We start from the raw sequence: 27,342 nt of genomic DNA on the forward strand, positions 1-27,342 counted from the left end.
TTCCTTTAGCACTTTGAATATGTCAATCCATTCCCTCTTGATCCGTGAAGTTTCCACTGAGAAGTCTGCTGCCAGATATATCGGAGCTCATTTACATGTTACTTGCTTCTTTCCTCTTGCTGCTTTTAGGATCCTTTCTTTATCCTTACTTTTGAAAACTTAGTTTACTTCTTGAGGTAGTTTTATTTGGTTTAAGTATGTTTTGTGTTCTTTGATCTTCTTGCACCTGGATATTCACTTTTTTTTTTTTCTCATAGGTTTGCAAATTCTTTGCTATTTCTTGGAATAAATTTTCTATCCCAATCTCTTTTGTTACATCCTCTTTAAGGCCAATAACTCGTAGATGTGCCCTTTTGAGGTTATTTTCTAGATATTGTTGGCATACCTCATTCTTTTTTCTTCTCTGGTGGTATATTTTCATATAACCTGCCTTTGAGCTCACTAACACTTTCTTCTGCTTGATCAGTTCTGCTGTTGAGATATTCTGATGCATTTTTCAGTTTGTCAATAAAATTTTTTAGCTTCAGAATTTCAGTTTCAATTTTAAATTATTTCAATTTTTTTAAATTTCCCTGATTGAAAATTCTGAATTCCTTCTCTGTGTTATCTCGAAGCTCATTGTGCTTCCTCAAGGGAGCTATTTTGAATTCCCTGGCTGAGGTCACATATCTCTGTCACTCCAGGGTTGATCACTGGTGACTTATTTAGTCTTTCTGATGAGGTCATGTTTTCCTGGATGTTTCTGATGCTTGTGGATGTTTGTTGATATCTGGGCATTGAAAAGTTAGGTGTTTATTCCAGTCTTCACAGTTTTGTCTTGTTCATACCAGTCTTTCTTGAGAGGGTTTTTCATGATTTCAAAGGGTTTTGAGTATTGATACTCAAGCCTATGGTTACTGCAGTTATTTCAATGCTAGGGAGTGCCCTAAGCCCAGGAACACTGAAGCTTTTGCAGACTCCTAGACATACCATCTTGGTGGACTTGGGGAAGATAAAGGAGAATTCCCTGGGTTCCTAGACAAAGTCTCTTACTCTCTTCCCTCTCTTTTGCTTAAGCAAAAGTCTCTCTTTCTGCACTGGGCCTTCTGGAATTGTTGGAAGGGTGACATGGGCACTTCTATCTATGGCCACCCCAGCAGACACTGCTCTGGGTTGTGCCTGAAGCCCATGGTCTCCCAGACCAGCACAGTTTTGGTGCTTGCCCAAGGCCCATGGCCACTACTGCCTGGCGGCCACTGATGTTTATTCAAGGCCCACAGCCACTTTAGTCAGCAGGTGGTGAATCCGTCAAGGACTAGGTTTATCCTTGGTTCTCTACACTACAGAGCCAAACCATATCACCAGGTCACTTTAGTTGGCTGGTGGTGAAGCTGGCCAGGACTCAACTTTCTCCCACTGAGACAGAGAATTTCTCTCTGACTCAGGGCTAGTCTAAATGCAGAATTCTACTTGGTGTTGTGTTCCACTGTGACAGAGTGGCACTGATTTCAAATGTAAAGTTTCTCGCTCACTTTGCTCTTTCTCCTTCAAACACACAGATTATCTCCCCACATTGTGCTGCTGGGGTTTGGGGAGATGTGGTGTAGGCAATGTAAGACTGTCCTTCCTACCTTCTTCAATGCCTCTTCCCTTATCAGTATGCTAAAACCAGGTACTAAGATCACTCATCTGATTTTATGTTCTTATGAAGGTGGATTTTTATATGAACAGTTGTTCAATTTGCTGTTCCTGCAGGGGGATGATTGCTGGAGGGTTCATTCAGCCATCTTGCTCCTCTTCCTCCTCCAAATTACAGAATTTAAACATTCTATAATTAAGTTTGTGAGGCCAGCCATGGTGGCTCACATCTGTAATCCCAGCACTTTAGGAGGCTGAGGCAGTTGGATTGCTTGAGCTCAGGAGTTCGAGACCAGCATGGACAACATGGCAAAACTCTCTCTCTATAAAACATACAAAAATTAGCTGGGCACAGTGGCATGTGCCTGTAGTCCCAGCTACTGGGAGGCTGAGGTGGGAGGATTGCTTGAGTCTGGGAGGCAGAGGTTGCAATGAGCTGAGATCATGACACTATACTCAAGCCTTAGCAACGGAGTCAGACTCTCTCTCTCTCTCTCTCTCTCTGTGTGTGTGTGTGTGTGTGTGTGTGTGTGCATCTCAAGTCTGTGATCCTTCTAGAGTTAATTTTTGAAAAAGATGTGAGATTCAGGTCGAGGTTCATTGTTTGGCCTATGGATATTTAACTGCTTCATACCATTTGTTGAAAAGGTTATCCTTTCCCCATTGAATTGGTTTCATATCTTTGTCAAAAATCAATTGAGCATGTTGTGTGGGTTTATTTATGGAGTCTCCATTCTATCCCATTGTGTCTGTCCCTCTGCCAATACCACACAGCCTTGATCACTATAGCTAAATAATAAGTCTTGGAATCTGGTAGACTGGTTTTGTCTACTTTCTTCTTCCGTATGTATGTATGTATGTATGTATGTATGTATGTATATATTATTTTAGAGACAGGGTCTAGCTCTGTCACCCAAGCTAGAATGCAGTAGTGCAATCATAGCTCCCTGCAATCTTGAACTTCTTGGCTCAAGTTATCATCCCACCCCAGCCTCCCAAGTAGCTGGGACCACAGGTATTTCCCACCACTCCCAGCTAATTTTGGAAATTTTTGTAGAGAAGGGGTCTCACTCTGTTGTCCATGCTGGTCTCAAACTCATGGCCTCAAGCAAACCTACTGCCCCAGCCTCCTCAAACATGGGATTACAGATGCGAGCCACTGTGCCTAGCTAAGACACACACACACAAACACACACACACACGTCTTATATAGAGTGACATATATATAACATATATATGACATATGACATATATATGTGATATATACACATATATCACGTTATATATATACGTTACACATATATATGATATATCATATATATACACATATATATGAGTCACTCTCACAAACAGACTGTTATATCTCCCAAATACACACACACACACACACACACACCCCGAGAGAGAGAGAAAGCATGATTGGATTCTGGTAAGACTGAGAGAGCCATCAAACTGGGATGAAAATCTGACCCAAGTGAAGGAGAAGTGAAGCATCCTTGACTTACTAGATCTCCAATTTTTACTCCTAGGCTTTCTTTCTAATAAAATCTTCACACATTTAATCATTTCTTGGTATCTACTTCTTGAAGGACCTGGAGTAACAGATTGAAAAAACACCTGGCGAAAAGGGGAGATAAAGTGTTAACCTTAGAATATTTGTAGCATTCCCAAGGGAATGAGAAACATAATCTACAAACAGAAAACAACAACAACAACAAATAATAGTAATAATAAAAGCATCAGTGCAAGAAAACACAGTTGAGATACAAGGGATAGAACTCTCTCACTGCCCACCTTGGTCAGTTTACATACCATGTTCACACATCTTTGAAAACCTGCCACGTGGTTCAAGGTATGATCGAAAGGATAGCGCCTGTTTTGGAGCTTAAAGTTCTTCTGAAACATACACAAAACTTCCATAAATTGGAAACAGATATGTATTGGGAGTAATAGTTAAGAACGAAGGCAAAATTAAATCAGTTCTCAAGCATGTACCCATTAAATAATTCTCTGTAAGTCCTCTTCAACTGCTTTCTTAAAAAACAGAAAGATTAGGTGAATGGACAAAGACTAAAATCAAGTTAAGATGTCACTGTTATCACCTTGGAATAGTGAAAGAAATTTGCTTTTTAAGGTCATGTGTCAATGTCATTTAAGTTTCAAACTTAAATGGGTACTGGAGATGGTTGTAGGAATTAAAGAGTTTCAGGGATACCATGCTGGATATCTTGTTTGTCCCTCCATATACGCTTTCCTCTTTTCTGTACCTTGCTGATCTGTATGAACTGTATCAGGGGGTTCCCTTGTCCTCCAGTTTCTGGTTGAATTTGAACCAATGGGAAGCACAGGTGGGAGATTAAAGGGAGGAATAAGAGTAAAAGTACATTATTTATGCCCCTGGGCTTTCTCCCTGTGGGGTACCTCAGGCTGGCTGCATCCCTCTACTGAAGGTCGCAATTCCTATTAAGCAATCCTCTCCAGAAAGCACCCTCACCTTACTCCCACCACCATCCTGCTAACAGTTCCCTTCTCTTGCCCTTCAGGAATAAGGATAGTAGGTGCTCCTCATGCTACTAGCTAGTCTCAGGGCACTGCTTTATCCCTTGAGACTTCCCTACTCCCTATCCACACTTTCAAAAATAGTTCTTTATTAAACTCTCCTCAAAGGACTACTTTTAAATGTGTCATCTGTTTCTTACTAGGAATTTCACTTGCAGAGCATCAACTTCAGTGAATCGCTAAAACATGGGATTAAATTATATTTACTTCAACTAGGAAGAAATGGTGATAGCTTATCACTAAAGGGTAGATTTCTGGATTTCAAACTGAACAATTCCCTTCTTCCACTAATGAAAGGCAATGCACTTTTGACTTACCTGAGTGTTCTCAGAGGTGAGGTATGACTTTCAGGCCATAATGGATGCCATAGAATTTAAAACTTAGCTATGATATTATGATGGTGGTGTACATACATATTTAAATTTTAAAAATACATAAAAGAACAAAGAACAATAGTATATACATTTTAATTGGAGATCAGCTTCTTGACAATAGAGAAAGTGAAAAATCTATAATTATTTCAGTGTATATGAGCTCTTTTTTTTTTTTTTTTTTTTTTTTTTTTAGCACATTTTAAGTTGTGCAACAGGGAGACCTTTGGAGGAGCAAGGGATATAAAAATAATGAGAAATTAAAATAATTTTATTGTTCTTAGAGAAATAAGTTAAATAATCTTCCCTTTGGTATTACTTTCTGAGAGCTTCTTTCTTTCTTTCTTTTTTCTTTTTTTTTTTTTTTGTTGTTTTTAACATCCTAAATAGCCAAAAGCAAAATTTGGCATGCTATAGTTTCTAAACTTCTTTTATTGAGGCTACCATTTGTTTTAGGACTGTTGATAAACATTTCTTTTTGAATGCTGAATTTGGAAATTATTGTGTACTACAATGACCTAATTAGTGGTTTCCAAAGGGACAGTTAAAAAAAAAATTCTGATGTCTTTCTACCCTAGGTTGTATTTGAACTGGGAAATAGAATGTGCAGCTTGAAAAGACCTTCAGGAGTTCTGTTCAATTGAGAACTGCTGGCCTGTGAAAGAGAAAATCATTAATATTTTAATCTCACCTTCTGTTACGGTCTGAATGTGTCTTCGCAAAATTTATATGTTGAAAAGTAATCACGCTTGTGACAGTATTAAGAGGTGGAGCCTTCAGGAGGAGAAGTCATAAAAAGTTCAGGGAGCTGCCACAGGGATGGGGCTACACAGAGAGCCCCTACTAGGGCAATTTCTATTGGAGCAGTAGGAGTGGGGCCACTGCAGAAAGGCCCCACTAGGGCAATGCCCAACAGAGTTATGGCGTTGGGGTCACCGCAGAAAGCCCCCACTGTGGCAATGTTTAGTGGAATTGTGGAGGCAGGACGATCTCTGAGATCCCAGACTTGTAAAGCCACCAGTGTGCAATGTGCAGTGCCAGCCTGAGAGAGCTTCAGGCTTCACTTCAACCCCTAAGAGCTGCTGCATGGGCTGCACCCAGCAAAGCCATGAAGGCAGTGCTGTCTGAGGGATTGGGGGCCCAACTTCCACTCCAGTGAGTGCATGAGGCATGGCATGGAGTCAAAAATTATTTGCAAACCTCAAAATTTAATATCGTTTGCTTTGTGTTTTGGACTTACTTGGGACCTGGGATCTTCTTTCCTGTTTCTCCCTTTTGGAACAGGAATGTTTATCCTATGCTTGTCCTACCATTGTAGTTGGAAACACAACTTGTTTGATTTTACAGGCTCACATTTGGAAAGGAATTTGCCTTATGAAGAGTCGTACCTTAAGTCTCACCCATAACTGATATAGATGGAACTCTGGACTTTAGACATTGGAGTTGGTGTTGGAACAAGTGAGACATTTGGGGCTACTGGGATGGAATGAATGTATTTTGCATATGAGAAGAATATAAATTTAGGGAGTCAAAATGTGTCTCCCTCAAATTCATAGTTCTAAGGAAATATAAAACTAATAGGTAAAGAGAATTATGATAGATCAAGGTGCCTGTTAAATTGATTCCGCACAATTTAGGAATTTTTAAATTTTCCAAATGAAAACTCACACACATTTATTACACTGGTGTTCTTTGGAAAAGTGGGTCTGAATTATTAAAATATTAAAATTGATTTGTTTTCTGTTAAAAAAATGTTAAAATTTAACTTTGGCTCTAAAATGATAAAAATCAGATACCAAAAGAAGTGATGAACCAAAATGCATATTTTCAAAGTAGGGTGTTTAAGAACCAATTTAACAGTTGACCTATAATAAAGACATAATAGAAGAGTTAACCGCATAGAGCAGGGGTCAACAAACTTCCTGTAAAGAGCCAGATAGTAAATGTTTTAGACTTTGTGGCCCATAGGGTTTCTGTGGCAGCTACACAGCTCTGTGTTGTAGTCTAAAAGCAGCCATAGACGATACTTCAACAAATGAGCAGAGCTATGTTTCAATAAAACTTTATTTACAAAGACAAGCAGTAGGCTTGATTTGTGCCACAGGCCATAGGTTGCCCACCGCTGGCACTGAGGAAATGAGGGCTTATCAAGAGGTTCTTTTGGAGAAAGTTCTCTCATACCCCTATGAGAACCTTCTCTCAAGCCTTGAGATAGGGGGCCCTCAAAAGTTTCACTTGAAGCGCTTTACCTGTGTCCCTCTGAATTTACAACACATGTTGTTCCCCGAACTGGAAATTACCTTCACTCTCTACCAATGGCAGAACAAACACCCGTAAGTGTTTCCTGTTCCCCCAAGGGAGATCACGGGGGACAGAACATCTGCTTAAACTGGCTTAATTTGAGTTCAAAAGAATCACCCGGGAAGGCAGGACTCCAGAAGAGACAATTCTGTGTAGAGTGAACTGAAACCTGGGGCAGACTGGGAAGTGGCTTCAGAGAAAAAGGTGACTGGACATTCTAATTGAAACTCCGTTTGACCAGAAGATTTCTTTCATGTTTTAAAAATTGAGCTGAAGTGAAATGAGCCAGGCACAGAAAGACAAATACTGTATGATTTCACTTAGATGTGGAATCTAAAAAAGCTAAACTCATAGAAGCAGAAAGTTGAATGGTGGTTTCCAGGGTTGCAGGGGCAGTGGGGGAGGTAGTGGGAAATGAGATATTGGTCAAAGGGTACAAAGTTTTAGTTAGAAATAAATTTTGGAAATCTATTGTACAACACGATGATTATAGTTAATAAAAATGTATACTTGAAAATTGTTAAGAGAGTTGATTTTAAATGTTCTCATCACACACACAAGTGGGCTTGAGAGGTGATTAATTACCTTCATTTAGTCATTTCACAGTATACGCCCATATCAAAACAAATACGCCAAACAAAACGCCCAGGCTGAACACCGTAAATACATAAAATTTTTATTTGTCAATTAAAAAGTAGCAATAAAGATTGAGCCCATAAATTATGGAGTTAAAATTTTATGCAGAAAAAAGGGAAAAACTTCCTCCAGTGAAAAAATTCTAATGAGATTTTGAAGACAGAAACAAATCACATTTTTTTGTTTTTGTTTTCCAAATGTTCTACAAGAGAAAATTTCAAAAGCACAATCAGTAAGAGAGAGAAAAGTATACATGTATCCAGCATGCAGCCATTGTTAACTCAGGACCAATCTTGTTTCGGTTCGACTTCCCTTTCACCACCCCTACACCCTAAACACAAAATTACTAATTCCAGATCATATTATTTATTTACAAATACTGTAGTATGTATCTCTGAATGGCACAAACTCTTTAAAAAACATAACCATGGAATCATTATATCGTCTAACAAATCAATAATAGAGGACCTTAATATCCTCAAGTATCTAGTCTGTGTTCAAATTTTTCTGATTGCCTAATAATTGATTTTAGATTTTGCTCAAATTAGGATCTAAAGTCTATGTGTTTCACTTTAGTTGTTAAGTCCCTTATAATGTATAGATTCCCTAACCTTTTTTTGGTCCTTTGCAATTTCTTTCTTTCTTTTTTGGTTGAAGAAACCAGGTTTTTGTCCTGTGAATTTCTACTTTCTGGATATCGCTGGTTGCATATTTGTTGTGGTGTTAGTAGGATTTTTTTTTTTTAATTTCTTTTGAATTGAAAATAAGATCCAGAGACCTGATCAAATTCAGGTTTAATTATTTGGCAAGACCATCTCATGGGTGATATGTGCACTCCTATAGTACTTCCAGACCCATAATGTGTGGTCTTCCTCTGTGATGTTAATATTTATCAGGATTTGTGACAGTTTGAGAAATCCGTTAGAAAGTTGTTTTTTTTTTTTTTTTTTAATCAGCTTTCTACTTAATGGTTTTGGCAGCCAATGATTACTGCCCATACCCATAATTTTATTAGGGAAAAATTACATTTTGATTACATATCTCTGGTTGTTTTTGTTCAAAACATAGGTTATATGTTAATCTGCCAGTACATTGGCATCTTCTGGATGAGAGACTCATTAGTCTTCTCACAAGAGTCCCTTTTGTTCATTATCTTGTGGAATTTGAGTGTGAGGTTTTTTTTTAAATTGTTTGTTTGGAGGGGAGTTGATAAGCTAATTAGCTATAGAGACAAATTTTAGTTTTGCTTAACTGACTCTCACTGCATGAAAAGGCAATCTAATTCTCCAGCCTACTTTGGTAAGGTCTGATGACTTCTGTGGGCATGACCTTCAGAAGACTGGTTGGTCCTCTGTTTTGGAAGATCCTTGAGTGCCAAGTACATGACACATTGATGATCTGCTTAGTAAGAATAAATGTTGCTACTCAGTTTGAGAGGTTTTTGCTCTCTTTGAGAAATATTTTCCCAGACATTCTAATGTCTAAATGCCATTTGAGTAGACAGTCTTCTTCAATCAATGCCTGGTAAGTAGTGGGGTTCTGTGTAGCCAGCTTATTACACTAACTTCTTCTGACTCCAGTCATAGCTCCTTATTATTTTGTCATCAATGGTGTTAACCAAACCAAGGAACACATTTGCTGCTTTTCATATATTTCACTCCTTCCATTTTCACTATTGTCTTTGTAGGACTCATAACATGTTTAAGAGGAAGTTAAATACTGCATGTACAGGTCTGAAGAGCTAGGGGCTGTATCTATAACCTTGCCAGTTTAAAGCATCGATCTTGAGTCTAAAAAAATTAGGTGGTACTGAGACCAAATTCTTGGAGGAACAATATCAGACCCTTAAACAATTTCAATGTCATAAGCAAGTGGGCCTCCAATGGAAAATCCCAGGTAAAAAGACACCTTTTCTATGCTTCTGCCACTTCTAAGTTGACCTAAAAAAGTGGGAGTAATGGGTATTGTGATTTTTTCATTGATTCCATACTCTATGTATAAACAATTATTTTCAGCTCGACCTTGTAAACGAAGCAAAAGTTCTTGGACTTTTTCCTCCTTCCACACATCTCCACTCTGCCACAAGGAATTAATATCTCTTGTGTTTTCAAAGCACTGATCAATTTTTCCTTTGTGAACAAGTCTTTTCAGTCTTTTACCTTTTCCAAGAAAGAAATACGCAATTGGTTGCTTTGTACGATGCATATGTTTATATTGCCCCTTGAAAGAATTTTCCAGTGCTTGAGCATACTCTTTCATTTGTTGAGAATGTTGATCTAGTTGTTGATTTTCTGGCCAGAATAAGAGGGAAGCTAGAAAATAAGGTTCTGAAAACCGGTAAGTCAGTCCTATTGGTTGCAAGACTTCTCGAAGCTGATCTTTCAGTTTTTCAACTGGCTTTACTAATGTCGAGGTAGGTTTGATACAGGAGAGAATAATGTTGGCCAAGATGAAATTTAACTTTTCTTTTGCCTGGATTTTGACAGTGCATTGTTCTAAGAGAAAAGCATATTTGTTCACTATATCTTCCATAGTGCTTATAGCATCCTCTTGACTTTTGATAAGATATTCCAAGAGCCCAGAAAACTTGTCTGCTTTTAAAGCTACTAGGCTTTTCCGACATCTCTCTATTTGAAGTGGCTCACTGAACTTTGATCCAAGACCTATGTCTTGTGATTCTTCTAAGAGACAAAATATATCTGTATATTTCTTAAAATTTACGGCCACCTTTTTCCGAGTTTTGGCCTCTTCATTTTGCTTAATGTTGTTCCTGGGTTTTAGCAGGACAAAGTATTCATCAAAAAAATCAAAGGACTTTTTCAAAGAAAATTTCAATTTAGTTAAATAAGGAATATAGTTTTTGAGGGCTAATTTATATTCATCATTTTGATCCCCTGGAATATCACCACTTCCTGATACAAAATTGACCATATCTCTTTTAGATAGCTCATTTTTATTATCAAAAAAAGGAATGAGCTGGAGAATTTGGATTGTGTAAAGCCCAACTTCTATCTCTCCTTGATAACCAGCGGTATTGTAAGTATCATACCTCCTTTTTGACTTCTGATACAACCTTTCCTTCACTTCATACTCTCTATATTCACTTTGCTGTTGAGATTCTTTGAATGCACTTGAGGCCTGTTCTGCTAAATTCAAAAGAGCAATTAGATCATCAACTGAAATGTTCCCATTTCTTCCGTTTTCCTCTATCCACCATCTTATTTTACTTTTGTAGACTTGACCCAGTGTATCTGAGATATAAGAATTGTCAGGTTCTATGATTTTTGCTTGTTTTGCCCAGTTTAGAGCATTGCCAAAGTCCTTCTTTTTAATGTAGAAATGTCTTGCCAACGCTTGGCAAATGAATGCATTTGGGTTGAATCGATGGATACCTTCAAGCAATACAGCTTCAACTGCTTCATTTCCTTCATCTTTATGTAATGCTTCAATAAATGGGGAAAACCAATTTCCTGTTTCACCTTCATGTTCATTGCGGTGTCTTGTGAGTAGGAGTGTGTGCATATCTTGCAAAAATTTGCTTTTTCCCATACCGGTATCGAAGAACAAATTCTCAGTTAGCATATCCAACATAATTTGACTTTTATTCAGGTGATAGCTTTTCTTCAATTCTTCCAGTGAGAACTTTGCAATCAAAGAGTGAATGATGCGTACTCCACAGTAGTTCCCACATTCAATGACCTCTGTTTTTATCAAAATTGTAGAGTAGGTGCCCATCTTGTCTTCAAATTTTTCTGTGCCCCAGAAAGCCTTCTTGTTTCCAATTCCTAAGAATCTTTCACACTGTGATAGTGAAATGGTGGTATCAGGCACATATGAATTAAGAAGAGCCAGAAAAGAAAAGAGCTTTGCTTCCTTGGTAAAAATATTCTGCCCTTTCAGGATATTCCGGACCACATTTTCTATGTATTCTTTATTAAAATTGGTTTTCATGATCATAAAGGAATAAAAATCCTCAAAATTTTTATGCTGTTCTTTGATTTCTTTCAATTTAAGCTCGAAAGCTCTCTGTTCTTTGGGAGAGAGTTGCTGTATTACGGCAATGCTGTCTGGGATCCTTGCGCTTTTTTCAGGATTTTGTGATCTCATACAATTTAGGATAATCACCAGAGGTTTTTCATATCGAATGTACTTTTTAGCTATAGCTGTTTGAATAGAGTACTGCAGAAGATAGACATTATCTTGTTCTTCAAAATCATCAACAAGGAGCAGTACAGGTACATAGTCCTGTCGGTTCATTGCCCCATAGGTGATTAAATTGGTTACCTGTTCTCCAATTTCAGAAAAATCCACTGTCTTGTTTTTTAGCACAGCACATCTGAATTTTTTCCTTAGGTCCCAGAGAATGTGCATAGCCAAGGTAGTTCCCCCACAGCCTGGATGATGATACAGGTGAATAATTTTGGTACATGTTGGTTTAGAAGAATCTGCGCAGTTTTGAATCATTGCTTCAAGTCTTTCATATTTATCCCTTTTGACAAAAGCTGAAGAATAACTTTCAGAAGAGAAGTAGAAGTTCCACCATGACACTTTGCCACCTCGATAGAAGTCTTCCTCTTTTGATGCCTTGAATTCAAGGAATTTATTTTTGTCCTTCTCTAACAGTGTACCCTCACATTCATTTTCACAGATAATTTCCAGAGAAGTCATGATATCTTCTTCTTTTTTCAGAAGGACAGTCGATAAACCAATAGATGGTAAAAGTCTTTTTGAAGATTGAGTCACAGATTTTAGTTTAAGAATAGTGCCATTGATCTCTTCAAGGCTTAAAGCAGAAATACATTGGCTTGAAATTTCATCTTGGTGTTTTATTAATCTTGCTTCAAGTAGATCTTTCCATCCCTGAAATATGTGTGGTTGTACACAAATACACAGTATATTTTCTATTCCTTTGAGATCCTGGTAGAAAGCACAGAAAGTCTCAATGAGGGGATCTCTTGGGTCATCCACAGAGGATAGTAATAGAAATACCACCAAAAACTTCCCTCTTGGCATTATGTCTTCATGTGTAAGAAATGAAATCAGTTTCCTGACATCAGAAGCTCTTTCTCTTTGCCAGGAACTTGGATCAAAGGGTTTATATTTTTCACTGTCAAGGTCTGACCTGCCATTGCAGAAAATCCAGCTCGGTTGATGGTAAAGATTCAGAGTAGAAATCTTCTCATTTGGTGTGGTTTTCCCTTCTACATATATACTTGGAAAGTGAAGGTTTGCTACTCGGCTTGCTTTGTAATCTTGGACCACTCCATTGATGTTAGACTCAGGATCGAACTCCAACACAGCAAACCATTTAATTTCCTTCAGGAAATCTAAGTGTTTTGTTTGATCTGGGTGACATTTATTCGTTACAAGAATGTACTGTTCATAGTATGAATTATCTAACAAATCTTGATTTCCTGTCAATAATTTAACCAACTTTGGTCCCTCCCTTTCTTTTTTATTTGTTTTTGCTCTGAATTTTTCTTCTGCTGCTTTTCTGGACTCTGCCAGTGTTTTAAAATCTGCTTTAAATGTTCTGAAATCAGCTTTATTTTTCATAATGTCCTTAGAGCTGGTCCCATCTCGCACAAATACTGAGAATTTTTTACTTTGTTCCCATGTTTTGTTGTTGTAATTTTGAATTTTAATCTGGAAATAATCATATTGGCATTCAGAGAACTGTGGAATAATGTCCACTTCAATAACAAATCTGTCAGATAAAGTACTATTTGGCAGTAAAACCTCCACAAATCTTGGCTCTCGAATGCACTTCTTTGCTTGTTGGACCTGATGGTCTTCAAAATACTTGTTTATCATCAGATTGAAATGGTTAATGAGGGCTTCCTTGGTATCACTGGTGACTTTGACGCCAACAATTTTCCCATGGGGTTTGTCTTTGACTCCAAAATGAATAGTGCCATTGGTACGTGAATTCATACAAGCTGAAGCAAATCGGAAAACCTCATTGCTAAATTTCATCTTAACATCCTCTTCTGTGGCTGTTTCTGTATTTGTGAAGGCTTTGAATTCATGTATTGGATCAATGAGATTGCCTGGTCCTGTTTCAGGCTGTAGAATAAAATCCAACTTGTAACGATATGGATTACTGAATTCATCAAATGGGTATGATACACATGTCAGGTCTATGGATGGTTGCCTTTCCTTTGTATAATCTATTTTATCTTCTATGAGCTCAACTTTTAGTGACTCAGAAACTTTAGCAATTGTACTCATTGTAGATGGATTAGCCATATCTGGGTTCTCTTTATCCTTTTGTTTTTGCTTTGAAGTTTCTCTACTTTCCTTTTGAGACACGGTTTGGTCTTTAGGAGCATTTTTACTGGGCTTTCTCATCTTAGATGTCTGAATTGAATCTTCAATGGCTGTTTTCTGCAATTCTTTGAATAGTTCTTCTATTTGAATAGCTGGTCCATGTGTGATGCCCATATCAACAAGATGTTCTTTTTTTAACCACTTCAAGACTGCTCCATTCACATCTTGTCCAGTCAAAATTTCCCTGTGTTTTTGGTCAATCTTGTGACTTTCTAACCACCGATTTACATCCTCTTTGGTCCAATCATCTGTATTTTGTGGAAGGTTCAGTTGCTTTGCCATTCTGATACCTACATGTAGAAAAAGAAAAATTATTTAGTATTATTAAAAGTAAAATTTTGACACAATCAATTTTAGTAGATAATATATACATAATTTTCAAAATTTAGAAAGTTAAATAGGATATGCCAATGAATTATCTCTTGAGAGAACATGACTGTTACCAGTTTCCTCTGCATCCCTCCAGAGAAAGAATACCAAATAGAACCACATGATCACCCTTTTCCCACATAAATTGTGGCATACTATACATAATTCTCTGGCTTCATTCACTCAGTAAATTTTGGGAATGCTTCCAGTCAGTATATATAGAGATAGTTTATCCTTATTAATGATTGTTTGCTATAATGTGTGTTTGCTGTATTATTTAAGAACATTCAATTCTGATATAGAAAATAAGAGGAAAAAGAAGGATATTTGAAACTGAATTAGAATCAAGTTTGTCAGATACATCATGATAGACATAGATAAGGTAAATAGAGCATATGAGTATTAAACATAGTTAGAAAGGGATGTAAGAACCAAATAGTAAATATTCAAGAGACACACGTGAAGCACTTGCTGTTTTTGAGGTCTTAATTGGGTTACTTATTTGGTGACACCCATTCTAATAATTTGTGTTCTCCATTGAAGAAATATCAGTAAAATCCATAGTAGCTTACCAGGCTAATGACCTTTATCTGTGGTCAGGCATACTAATCCCTCTGCATTTCTCTGATTAGAGCAAGTGTATGTCATTGACCCATGACTTCTTCCATCTGCCGAGCCCCTTTAAACAGACCTCAACTCTGGTTCTCAAAATTGAACAGTCAGTGGAGAATGCTGAAACATCAGAGAGGAAGAGAGAAGATATATTAACTAGCACAACTGAGATAATGAGATCCTTCTACTCTTCTTGTTCTTTATCCAAGATGTGTTGCCCACCTCTTTGTTGTTGTTGTTGGGTATTTTAATTTTTTTTTTTTTTAAGATGAAGTTTTGCTCTTGTTGCCCAGGTGGAGTGCAATGGTGCCATCTTGGCTCATTGCAACCTCTGCCTCCTGGGTTCAAGTGATCCTCCTGCCTCCACCTCCCAAAGTGCTGGGATTACAGGTGTGAGCCACTGCGCCTGGCCTTGTTGTGTATTTTAATTGATTTTAAAAAATATATCCTTCAAGCATCTTAATTTTGTCTGTGAGCTGTTCTGCTCTGTGTCATCTGGAATAGCTTGCTGAGTAGTGAACTTGTTGGCTACTGTTGTATTAAAGTAATTTTTCACATGATAATTGATAAGAGCTGATTCCTGAGCAATAACTCATGGCATAATTATTTAGTTTGCAAATTTGCAGACTCCTATCCGAAAAATTAATGTCAATCTAGGCTACACAAATATAGCAATGGTTAGAAAAAATGAAATGAAAATAATAATAGTCAGCTTTAAGTAAAATCCAAAACTGTGAGTCATTTTAATGAACTAAACTTTCATTTGTCATGGGAGGCATCAAATTAAATAATGGAGGCAGCCTGGGGAATGATGGCAGATAAATTATTATATAGGACCATGTTCATGAAATAACACACAGAAATATTGCTTTCTAGTGGCAGAGACAAACTCAGGATTAGGATTTACGTTCCTTTCAAGACGTGAAGATGCCAGAGCCATGGTCCAAGGTTTAAGCTATTATTTTTTTCATTATGTAACTGCGGTATGCACAGAAAGTGAATAAGCGACATACCTTACAGGTATATCAATACAAAATAGGCAAAGATAGGCAATATCTTGGTTGCGATTTTGTACTATAATTTTATAAGATTTTACAATTGGGGAAGTTAGGTAAAGAGTACACAGAATATCAAATTATTTCTTGCAACTACATATGAATCTACAATAATCTCAAATAAAATGTTACTCAAAAAATAAAAAACTGCAATGGTATCCATTAAAGAGAAAAATATTTAGAACCGAGCAGTAATAAAAATGCTGCATATAAAAAGTTGTAAGGAACAATGTCTACAATACTTGCAGAAATATGTATAGCCTTGTATGTATTTATAAAAATGGAAGAATGGGTGTGCCCTGCCGTGCACCTGTATGGCTAAGACCCCTGCTGCATGTGTGCATGGGTGTGACCCACGTCCGCGGATTTTGTCTGGGGGACCGCAAGTACCTTCAGCCATTCTCCCTTCACACGCACATGGACACAGTGTCACCTCGTCAAGCCATAGGGTGCCAAGTCTAAAGCACAGGGCCAGGTTTCGAGATGGCCAAATAGGAACAGCTCCAGTCTATAGCTTCCAGTGTGAACAATGAAGAAGATGGGTGATTTCTGCATTTTCAACTGAGGTACCAGGTTCATCTCACTGGGGCTTGTCAGACAGTGGGTGTAGTCCATGGAGTGTGAGCTGAAGCAGGGGAGGGCATCACATCACCCAGGAAGTGCAAGTGGTTGGGAAATTCCCTTTCCTAGCCAAGGGAAGCCATGACAGACGGTACTTGGAAAATTTGGACACTCCCACCCTAATACTGCACTTTTCCAATGGTCTTAGCAAATGGCACACCAGAAGATTATATCCCGCACCTGGCTCAGAGGGTCCCACACCCATGGAGCCTCACTCACTGCTAGCACAGCAGTCTCAGATTGAACTGCAAGGCAGCAGCAAGGCTAGGGGAGGGGCGTCTGCCATTGCTGAGGATTGAGTAGGTAAACAAAGTGGCCAGGAACCTCGAACTGGGTGGAGCCCACTGCAGCTCAAGGAGGCCTGCCTGCCTCTGTAGACTCCACCTCTGTGGGCAGGGCATAGCTGAACAAAAGGCAGCAGAAACTCCTGCAGACTGGGAGACACCTCCCATTAGGGGCCTACCGACACCTCATACAGCCAGGTGCCCCTCTGAGATGAAGCTTCCAGAGGAAGGATCAGGCAGCAACATTTACTGCTCTGCAATATTTGCTGTTCTGCAGCCTCCGCTGGTGATACCCAGGCAAACAGGGTCTGGAGTGAACCTCCAGCAAACTCCAACAGACCTGCAGCTGAGGGTCCTGACTGTTAGAAGGAAAACTAACAAACAGAAAGGACATCCACACCAAAACCCCATCTGTATGTCACCATCATCAAAGACCAAAGGTAGATAAAATCACAAAGATGGGGAGAAACCAGAGCAGAAAAGCTGAAAATTCTAAAAATCAGAGCGCCTCTTCTCCTCCAAAGGAATGCAGCTCCTCACCAGCAATGGAGCAAAGCTGGACAGAGAATGACTTTGATGAATTGAGAGAAGCAGGCTTCAGGTGATCGGTAATAACAAACTTCTCTGAGCTAAAGGAGGATATTCAAATCCATCGCAAAGAAGTTAAAAACATTGAAGAAAGATTAGACGAATGGCTAACTAGAATAAACAGTGTAGAGAAGACCTTAAATGACCTGATGGAGCTGAAAACCATGGCACAAGAACTACATGTTGCATACACAAGCTTCAGTAGCCAATTCAATCAAGTGGAAGAAAGGGTATCAGTGATTCAAGATCAAATGAATGAAATTAAACGAGAAGAGAAGTTTAGAGAAAAAACAGTAAAAAGAAACAAACAAAGCCTCCAAGAAATATGGGATTATGTGAAAAGACCAAATCTACATCTGATTGGTGTACCTGAACATGACGGGGAGAATAGAACCAAGTTGGAAAACACTCTTCAGGATATTATCCAGTAGAACTTCCCCAGCCTAGCAAGGCAGGCAGACATTAAAATTCAGGAAATACAGAGAATGCCACAAAGATACTCCTTGAGAAGAGCAACTCCAAGACACATAATTGTCAGATTCACCAAAGTTGAAATGAAGGAAAAAATGTTAAGGGCAGCCAGAGAGAAAGATTGGGTTACCCACAAAGGGAAGCCCATCAGATTAACAGTGGATCTCTTGGCAGAAAATCTACATGCCAGAAGAGAGTGGGGGCCAATATTCAACATTCTTAAAGAAAAGAATTTTCAACCCAGAATTTCATATCCAGCCAAACTAAGTTTCATAAGTGAAGGAGAAATAAAATCCTTTACAGACAAGCAAATGCTGAGAGATTTTGTCACCACCAGGCCTGCTATACAAGAGCTCCTGAAGGAAGCAGTAAACATGGAAAGGAACAACTTGTACCAGCTACTGCAAAAACATGTCAAATTGTAAAGACCATCGATGCTAGGAAGAAACTGCATCAACTAATGAGCAAAATAACCAGCTAACCTCATAATGACAGGATGAAATTCACACATAACAATATTAACCTAAAGTGTAAATGGGCTAAAACGTCCGGTTAAAAGACACAGACTGGCAAATTGGATAGAGTCAAGACTCATCAGTGTGCTGTATTCAGGAGACCCATCTCATGCATAGAGATACACATAGGCTCAAAATAAAGGGATGGAGGAAGATCTACCAAGCAAATGGAAAACAAAACAAAACAAAACAAAAAGCAGGGGTTGCAATCCTAGTCTCTGATAAAACAGACTTTAAACCAACAAAGATCAAAAGAGACAAGGCCATTACATAACTGTAAAGGGATCAATTCAAGAAGAAGAGCTAACTATCCTAAATATATATGCACACAATACAGGAGCACTCAGATTCATAAAGCAAGTCCTTAGAGACCTGCAAAGAGACTTAGACTCCCGTACAATAATAATGGGAGAGTTTAACACCCCACTGTCAACATTAGACAGATCAATGAGACAGAAAGTTAACAAGGATATCCAGGACTTGAACTCAGCTCTGCACCAAGTGGACCTAATAGACATCTACAGAACTCTCCACCCCAAATCAACAGAATATATATTCTTCTCAGCACCACATCACACTTATTCCAAAATTGACCACATAGCTGGAAGTAAAGTACTCCTCAACAAATGTAAAAGAATAGAAATTATAACAAACTGTCTCTCAGACCACAGTGCAATCAAATTAGAACTCAGGATTAAGAAACTCACTCAAAACCGCTCAACTTCATGGAAACTGAACAACCTGCTCCTGAACGACTACTGTGTACCTAACGAAATGAAAGCAGAAATAAAGATGTTCTTTGAAACCAGTGAGAACAAAGACACAACATACCAGAATCTCTGGGACACATTTAAAGCAGTGTGTAGAGGGAAATTTATAGCACCAAATGCCCACAAGAGAAAGCTGGAAAGATCTAAAATTGACACCCTAACATCACAATTAAAACAACTACAGAAGCAAGAGCAAACACATTCAAAAGCTAGCAGAAGGCAAGAAATAACTAAGATCAGAGCAGAACTGAAGGAGATAGAGACACAAAAAAACCCTCCAAAAAATCAATGAATCCAGGAGTTGGTTTTTTGAAAAGATCAACAAAATTGATAGACCGCTAGCAAGATTAATAAAGAAGAAAAGAGAGAAGAATCAAATAGACGCAATAACAAATGATAAAGGAGATATTACCACCGATCCCACAGAAATCCAAACTACCATCAGAGAATACTGTAAAAACCTCTATGCATATAAACTAGAAAATCTAGAAGAAATGGATAAATTCCCGCACACATATACCCTCCCAAGACTAAGCCAGGAAGAAGTTGAATCCCTGAATAGACCAATAACAGGTTCTGAAATTGAAGCAACAATTAATAGCCTACCAAAGAAAAAAAGTCTAGGACCAGACAGATTCACAGTCAAATTCTACCAGAGGCACAAAGAGGAGCTGGTACCATTCCTTCTGAAACTATTCCAATCAATAGAAAAAGAGGGAGTCCTCCCTAATGCATTTTATCAGCATCATCCTGATACCAAAGCCTTGCAGAGATACAACAACAACAAAAAAGAATTTTAGACTAATATCCCTGATGAACATCGATGCAAAAATCCTCAATAAAATACTGGCAAACCGAATCCAGCAGCACATCAAAAAGCTTATCCACCAAGATCAAGTTGGCTTCATCCCTGGGATGCAAGGCTGGTTCAACATATGCAAATCAATAAATGTAATACATCATATAAACAGAACCAAAGATAAAAACCACATGATTCTCTCAATAGATGCAGAAAATGCCTTTGACAATATTCAACAGCACTTCATGCTAAAAACTCTCAATAAACTAGGTATTGATGGGACATATCTCAAAATAATAAGAGCTATTTATGACAAACCCACAGCCAATATCATAATGGCAAAAACTGGAAGCATTCCCTTTGAAAACTGGCACAAGACAGGGATGTCCTCTCTCACCACTCCTATTCAACATAGTGTTGGAAGTCCTGGCTAGGGCAATCAGGCAGGAGAAAGAAATAAAGGGTATTCAGTTAGGAAAGAAGGAAGTCAAATTGTCCCTGTTTGCAGATGACATGATTGTATGTTTAGAAAACCCCATCATCTCAGACCAAAATCTCCTTAAACTGATAAGCATCTTCAGTCAAGTCTCATGATACAAAATCAATGTGCAAAAATCAAAAGCATTCCTATACACCAAAAACAGACAGAGAGCCAAATCATGAGTGAACTCCCATTCACAATTGCTTTAAAGAGAATAAAATACCTAGAATCCAACTTAAAAGGGATGTGAAAGACCTCTTCAAGGAGAACTACAAACCACTGCTCAATGAAATACAAATAAAATAAAAGAATAAAATAAAATAAGAATTTAAAAAAGAATAAAATAAAACAAAATGTAAGAAAAAATAAAATAAAATAAATGAAATAAAAGAGGACACAAACAAACAAAAGAACATTCCATGCTCATGGATAGGAAGAATCAATATCGTGAAAATGGCCATACAGCCCAAGGTAATTTATAGATTCAATGCCATCCCCATTAAGCTACCAATGACTTTCTTCACAGAATTGGAAAAAAACTACTTTAAAGTTCATATGGAACCAAAAATAAGAGCCCACAATGCCAAGACAATCCTAAGCCAAAAGAACAAACCTGGAGGCATCACACTCCCTGACTTCAAACTATACTACAAGGCTACAGTAACCAAAACAGCATGGTACTGGTACCAAAACAGAGATATACACCAATGGAACAGAACAGAGCCCTCAGAAATAATACCACATATCTACAACCATCTGATCTTTGACAAACCTGACAAAAACAATAAATGGGGAAAGGATTCCCTATTTAATAAATGGTTCTGGGAAAACTGGCTAGCCATATGTAGAAAGCTAAAACTGGATCCTTTCCTTACACCTTATACAAAAATTAAGTCAAGATGGATTAAAGACTTAAATGTTAGGCCTAAAACCATAAAAAACCTAGAAGAAAACCTAGGCAATACCATTCAGGACATAGACATAGGTAAGGACTTCATAACTAAAACACAAAAAGCAATGTCAACAAAAGCCAAAACTGACAAACTAAAGAGCTTCTGCACAGCAAAAGAAACTACCATCAGAGTGAACAGGCAACTTACAGAATGGGAGAAAATTTTTACAATCTACCAATCTCACAAAGGGCTAATATCTGGAATCTACAAAGAACTTAAGCAAATTTACAAGAAAATATCAAACAACCCCATCAAAAAGTGGGCAAAGGACAAGAACAGACTTTTCAAAAGAGGACATTTATGCAGCCAACAGACACATGAAAAAATGCTCATCATCACTGGCCATCAGAGAAATGCAAATCTAAACCACAATGAGATACCATCTCACACCAGTTAGAATGGCGATCATTAAAAAGTCAGGAAACAACAGATGCTGGAGAGGATGTGGAGAAATAGGAACACTGTTACACTGTTGGTGGGACTGTAAACTAGTTCAACCATTGTGGAAGACAGTGTGGCGATTCCTCAAAGATCTAGACCTAAAAATACCATTTGTCTCAGTCATCCCTTTACTGGTTATGTATCCAAAGGATTATAAATCATGTTGCTATAAAGACAAATGCACACGTATGTTTATTGTGGCACTATTCACAATAGCAAAGACTTGGAAGCAACCCAAATGTCCATCAATGATAGACTGGATTAAGTAAATGTGGCACATATACACCATGGACTACTATGCAGCCATACAAAAGGATGTGTTCATGTCCTTTGTAGGGACATGGATGAAACTGGAAACTATCATTCTGAGCAAACTATCACAAAGACAGAAAACCAAACACCACGTGTTCACACTCACAGGTGGGAAGTGAACAATGAGAATACTAGGACACAGGGTGGTGAACATCACACACTGGGGCCTGTTGTGGGGTGGGGGGAGGGGGCAGGGATAGCATTAGGAGATATACCTAACGTAAATGATGAGTTAATGGGTGCAGCACACCAACATGGCACATGTGTACATATGTAACAAACATGCATGTTGTGCATATGTACCCTAGAACTTAAAGTATAATTTAAAAAAAGGAAGAATGACTGAAAAGTATGAACTAAATGCCAATTTGATAAATTCAAAGAACAACAACAGAATAAACCTGAAATAAGAAGAAAGAAAAAAATAAAGATAAAAGTAGAAATTTATAAAATGGAAAACAAAATGACAAGAGAGACTCAATGAAGTCCAAGAGATAAAAAGTAATAAAATTGACACATCCATGGAATGATTAACCAAAAAATAAAATAAGCAATATTAATTAATTTATTAATTGAATTATTTAATGAATTAAATTGCTAATTTAATTCATTAAATAATTCAATTAATAATTCAAATAGTTATTCAATTGATAAAATAAGCAATATTAGATACAAGTAAACAATATTAGATACTTTAAAAATGAAAGGGTTTGGATGTTATTCCAACCAACTTTAACTGAATAAATTGAAAACTGAGATTAATTAGCAAATTCTTAAAAAATATAGCTTACCAAACTGACTCTAGAAGAAACCAAAGGAGTCTCAGTTTCAGGATGTAGGAGATCACAAAAGGCCACCTACTCACCCACTGCAACAATGAGAACAAAATCCGAAAAACTGCAAAACTCATATTTTTAAGTAATCACCAAGTCATCAATAGACCAGATGACAAGGACAGGATGAACTAAAATTCCAGAGAGGAAAAGATTCCTGTCTAGGTAAGCTTTGGGGGCATTTGTTGATTTGGGGTTGGGTTTAAGGATTAGACTTGGCCTACTGGGAGGAGGAGAAACCAGTGGGGATTTTGGTAGTCACAGAGGCGGGTGTAATGAAGTGCAATTAGATTCCAAAATCTTTACTATAATGGATATGCAAAGTAAAATTACAACAAGATAATATTACATGCCTACCAGAATGGCTAAAATGAAAGACTGGTAACGCCAAATGTTGGTGAAGATGTGGAGTCAATGGAGCTCTCATACATTGCCTGTTGGAATGTATATTGTTTCAGCCACTTTAAGAAGCTGTCAGTTTTTGTGAAGTTAAATATATACCTACCCTTTGGATCTGCAATTCTCATGAAAACGATTAAAGTACTGATACAGGCAACAACATGAAAGAATCTCACATCATACTGTGTGAAATAAGCCAGTTACAACAGAAAACATATTGTAGAATTCTACTTATATAGTTTAAGAATAGGCAAAAGTAATCTGTCATAGAAGTCAGAATGATGTTGGGGGTAGATATTTTCTGGGAAGGAACACAAGGAAAACTTCTGGGGTGATGGAAATATTTTATATCTTGATATGGGTAGTGGTTGCACAGGTAAGTACATATAAAAATTTCATAGAGGCTTACCCTTAAGTTTGTTCATTGTATATAAGTTATGCCGTATTTAAAAAGCCAATAATGCCTCCAAAATACATTAGAAAATAAATAAACGGATGAATAAAATAAAAGAGACATTTGCATAAAAAAGATGATGGTGTGTTATGAACCAAGGATAATTGTGAATTCAATGGTATGTGAGGTCCTAAAGTTTTGCTAGGTGTTTATTATTGCAGCCCCAGATTATGAGCTTTTGACTTCTGCATCCGACTCAGTGTTGATTCATACTGGTTTTAGAGTTATCTAAAAGCTGACTACACCCTCGTCTAGTGACTGTTCTAATCTAAGTCACTTTCTTGTATCCATTTGCTGAGTCACATCTACTCCACCCTATGAAAGTATGTTCCCTTTTGTTACACCCACACTATTTAACATAAAGCAGGGGTCCCTGATTATCCTGCTGCTAGTGTGCCCTGGCTCCTGAGGCCTCATACCCATGACTCTCATCCCCCATCTCGCCCCATCCCACCAGTACCCTTTTCCTGGGGTCTCCCTGACTTCCTTCATCAACTTGAACCTTTCACAGTTTTACAGACACAGTCACAGTCCTTACTCTCTGGGTGATATGTCATAAACTAGATGATGAGAACGAGTGGTGAATTAGATGGATTATTTGATTTATGCAAGAACTGCATACCATTATATGTAAAAACATAAAGTCAAGTTCTCATATAAGAATGTGGGAGATGGAGAACTGGGCCTGAACATTTGGTTGGGAAAGTAAGCAAATAATAAAGAAGTGACCTTTGACTGTTTTCTCTACTAGAGAGATTATGAATATTTCAAATGTCATTGAACAGGTTACACTTTCACGCTTCTTCCCCTAAAGCTTTTGTCAGATTATTGATAGCTGTACCTTTCAATAAATTGTTTTTAAAAAATTGTTGATGATGTCACTCTTGGAGAAAATAATATGCCACCATTCATAGGTATTTATGCCACTGTTCATAGATATTTTACATATTTATGATTTCTTTATATCCTCTCTTGTTCCAAAATGTTTTTTAGGTGAAATATTTAGAAAGTAATACAGGATCACACATATATTAAAACCGTTAGGTAAAGAAATCATGGGGAAGGCTAAATAATGGTAGGGGGAAAAAGGTGAAATCATGGAGTAAAATTAGTGCCCAAAATTACTGGTTTTGATACTGTATACTTTAAAAACTGACCTGAAAATTTGGTTCTGAGAATCTTAGCAGGAAACACTTTGTTACCGATTGAACCCACATACATTTTTTTAACTCTAGTTGGTGTTAAACTGTAGGGTTTGTTAACTTTTCTAAAGGGAGCTGAAGGTCAGCACTTCATTCAGAAATGTGATCCCCCAACCCTCTTGCATTATCTTAGTGTTTCCTTCGGGGAGAAATTAGACATAAGCCTAGTATTTTTGCCAGGCACATAAAGCTGCCATAATTCCAAAGACTTCCCATAGTAGTCTATCTGTCTGTCTGTCTTCCTATACATGTCATCCAACAACAGTATTTGAGAAACTCTCAGAGAGCTTTGTTTTCTGGAAGCTACTTATTTCTTAGAGTAGATGGTGGAAGGTATGTTTGATTAAAGTACTTTTAAGTTTTCATTACCTGTTCTTTACCTATTTTTCCTTTTTCTTTTTCTTTTCCTTTTTTTTTTCTTTGAGACACGGTCTCATTCTGTTGCCTATGCTGGAGTGCAGTGGTGCAATTATAGCTCCCTGTAACCTTAAATTCTCAGGCTCAAGCAATCCTTCTGCCTCAGCCTCCAAAGCAGCTAGGACTACAGCTGCGTGCCACCACATCCAGCTATTTTTTTTTGGTAGGAATCTTGCTAGGTAGGGTCTTGCTATGTTGCCCAAGCTAATTTTGAATTCCTGGCCTCAAACAATTCTCATGTCCTTGCCTTCCAAAGTGCTCAAATTACAGGCTACCACACCTGGCCTGTTTGTTCTTTCTGAAGATGCTGTTATGCCGTGGGAGATTTCATCAATAAAAGTGTCTGTAGTTTTCAACTGCATCTTTAATGAAACGTATGACTAATTTTTCAACTAATACAAAGCAGGCTCCTGTCACAGCAACAAATAGTCTTGAATTTCTAGGCTTAGAATACTATTTTTTGTTTTGAGGTATATTTAAATCTTCTAATTAAAAAGTATATTTCTTTCTATTCAATAAAATGCTGCTATAGATAGTAAGAACAATATTAATAATAGATATTGTACTTACCTAGATAGTCTTGCAAATTTCTTTTACATGTATGTGGGGAAAACCATCTCTTTTGGTGCTGAAAATATCTGATGTGTTTGTTTTCTTCCTCCTGCGATGCTAGAGAAAAGTATTTTCCTCATTCTGATTTTAACGGAAGTCTATGTGTTATCTGCTTCTATCTCATAGCAAGCTCTAATTGGCTCAGAAACAACAGGGCGTGCTTAACAATGGGGAAGTTGGGGGAAGGAAGAACGTAGGTTTTGTTTCAGTTTCATTTCTCAGATCTGAAATTATAACATGGCCTTTTCTATCTGAAATGCTTTTTTATAAGCTATGGCTCTATACCACCTTCTGGTCTGCTTGGTTAAAATCTGAAGGAATATCCCACAAACTGTGGGATATTCTGGCTTAATTGATCCCTTGGGAATATGAGTTTACATTGCAGTCCCAGCCTTGTGGAGTGCCGGGTTGGAGATACTCTAGGTCAGTATTTCACTGGCCTTTAAGGGTGGAGTTACTGTCCATTTCTGCTTTCCTAAAGTATAAAGAATGTCTTTCAGGGATGGGACTTCTTTGAGCACCCCAATAAATGCTAAATGCCTCTGGCTTAGTTCTGCAGAGCAGACCAGGGCTGCAGCAGACCTGATGGTCACATTGTAGAGATTTATCTTTTCTAAGGTCAGTGTCAGGGCCAGGTAGAAAACTGCCTGGGTGAGAGCAACAAAAATAGCTGATATTTTAAAAACTAACATCAAGTACTAATATTTATTGTGTGTGCTCCATTAGCTTTTGGTTTCCACATCCCATAATTGATCCATACTGGTTTTAGATGAAAACATTTAAAAACATTTATTTTAAAATATTTATTGGGCACTTACCATGTACCAGGCATTGTTCTAAGTGTTTCATATTAACTTAATTACTTTTCACAACAATCTCCTGAGGTAGAGATTATTTTTATCTCAATTTTAAAGGTGAATAAACTGAGGCATAGAGATATTAAATAATATCTAAATAATATCTAAAGTTTGCACAACTAATACATGGCAGAGATTTGAACCCAGGTTTCAGGCAAGTGTGCTTAAATCCTGAGGTTTAGGAAGAAAGAAAGTGGCTGTGAAGGACAGCCTAGATATAATCATTACACTCATAACCCTCAGGAGCCCTCCTCGTAAGGGGACCCTGGGCCTGAGCTCTGAAACCTGGGTTCCACTTTGCATGGGGACCAGTGTGATGGTTAATTTAATGTGTCAACTTGACTGGGCCACAGAGTGCCTAGATATTTGGTCAAACATTATTCTCATGTTTCTGTGAGGATGAGGAGGCAGGACTAGCTTGCAGCTCCCACTGGGACAGACAGGACAGTATGTGGAGACTCACATTGTGAGCTTTTGCTTCAA

At 37.8% G+C, this 27,342-nt stretch overlaps 1 protein-coding gene across 4 annotated transcripts; it reads right to left on the reverse strand.

The window, feature by feature from the left end:
* Nucleotides 1-7,508: 7,508 nt before the first annotated feature.
* SAMD9 (sterile alpha motif domain containing 9) lies at nt 7,509-26,124 on the reverse strand. 4 transcript variants are annotated; one of them, XM_017956960.3, is made up of 4 exons: nt 25,961-26,124; nt 22,877-22,953; nt 14,756-14,915; nt 7,509-14,104 (listed from the first exon to the last, which is right to left on the reverse strand). In XM_017956960.3, the coding sequence occupies exon 4, from the start codon at nt 14,094-14,096 to the stop codon at nt 9,330-9,332; it is 4,767 nt and encodes a 1,588-aa protein (XP_017812449.1). In that variant the 5' UTR covers nt 14,097-14,104; nt 14,756-14,915; nt 22,877-22,953; nt 25,961-26,124; the 3' UTR covers nt 7,509-9,329. The 4 variants fall into 4 exon arrangements, with proteins under 4 accessions (XP_017812449.1, XP_017812448.1, XP_021791736.1 ...); XM_017956959.3 differs by lacking the exon at nt 22,877-22,953; XM_021936044.2 differs by lacking the exon at nt 14,756-14,915.
* Nucleotides 26,125-27,342: the final 1,218 nt, after the last annotated feature.

Source organism: Papio anubis, chromosome 4 (genome assembly GCF_008728515.1).
Source record: "Papio anubis isolate 15944 chromosome 4, Panubis1.0, whole genome shotgun sequence".
NCBI classification, from domain to species: Eukaryota; Metazoa; Chordata; class Mammalia; order Primates; family Cercopithecidae; genus Papio; species Papio anubis.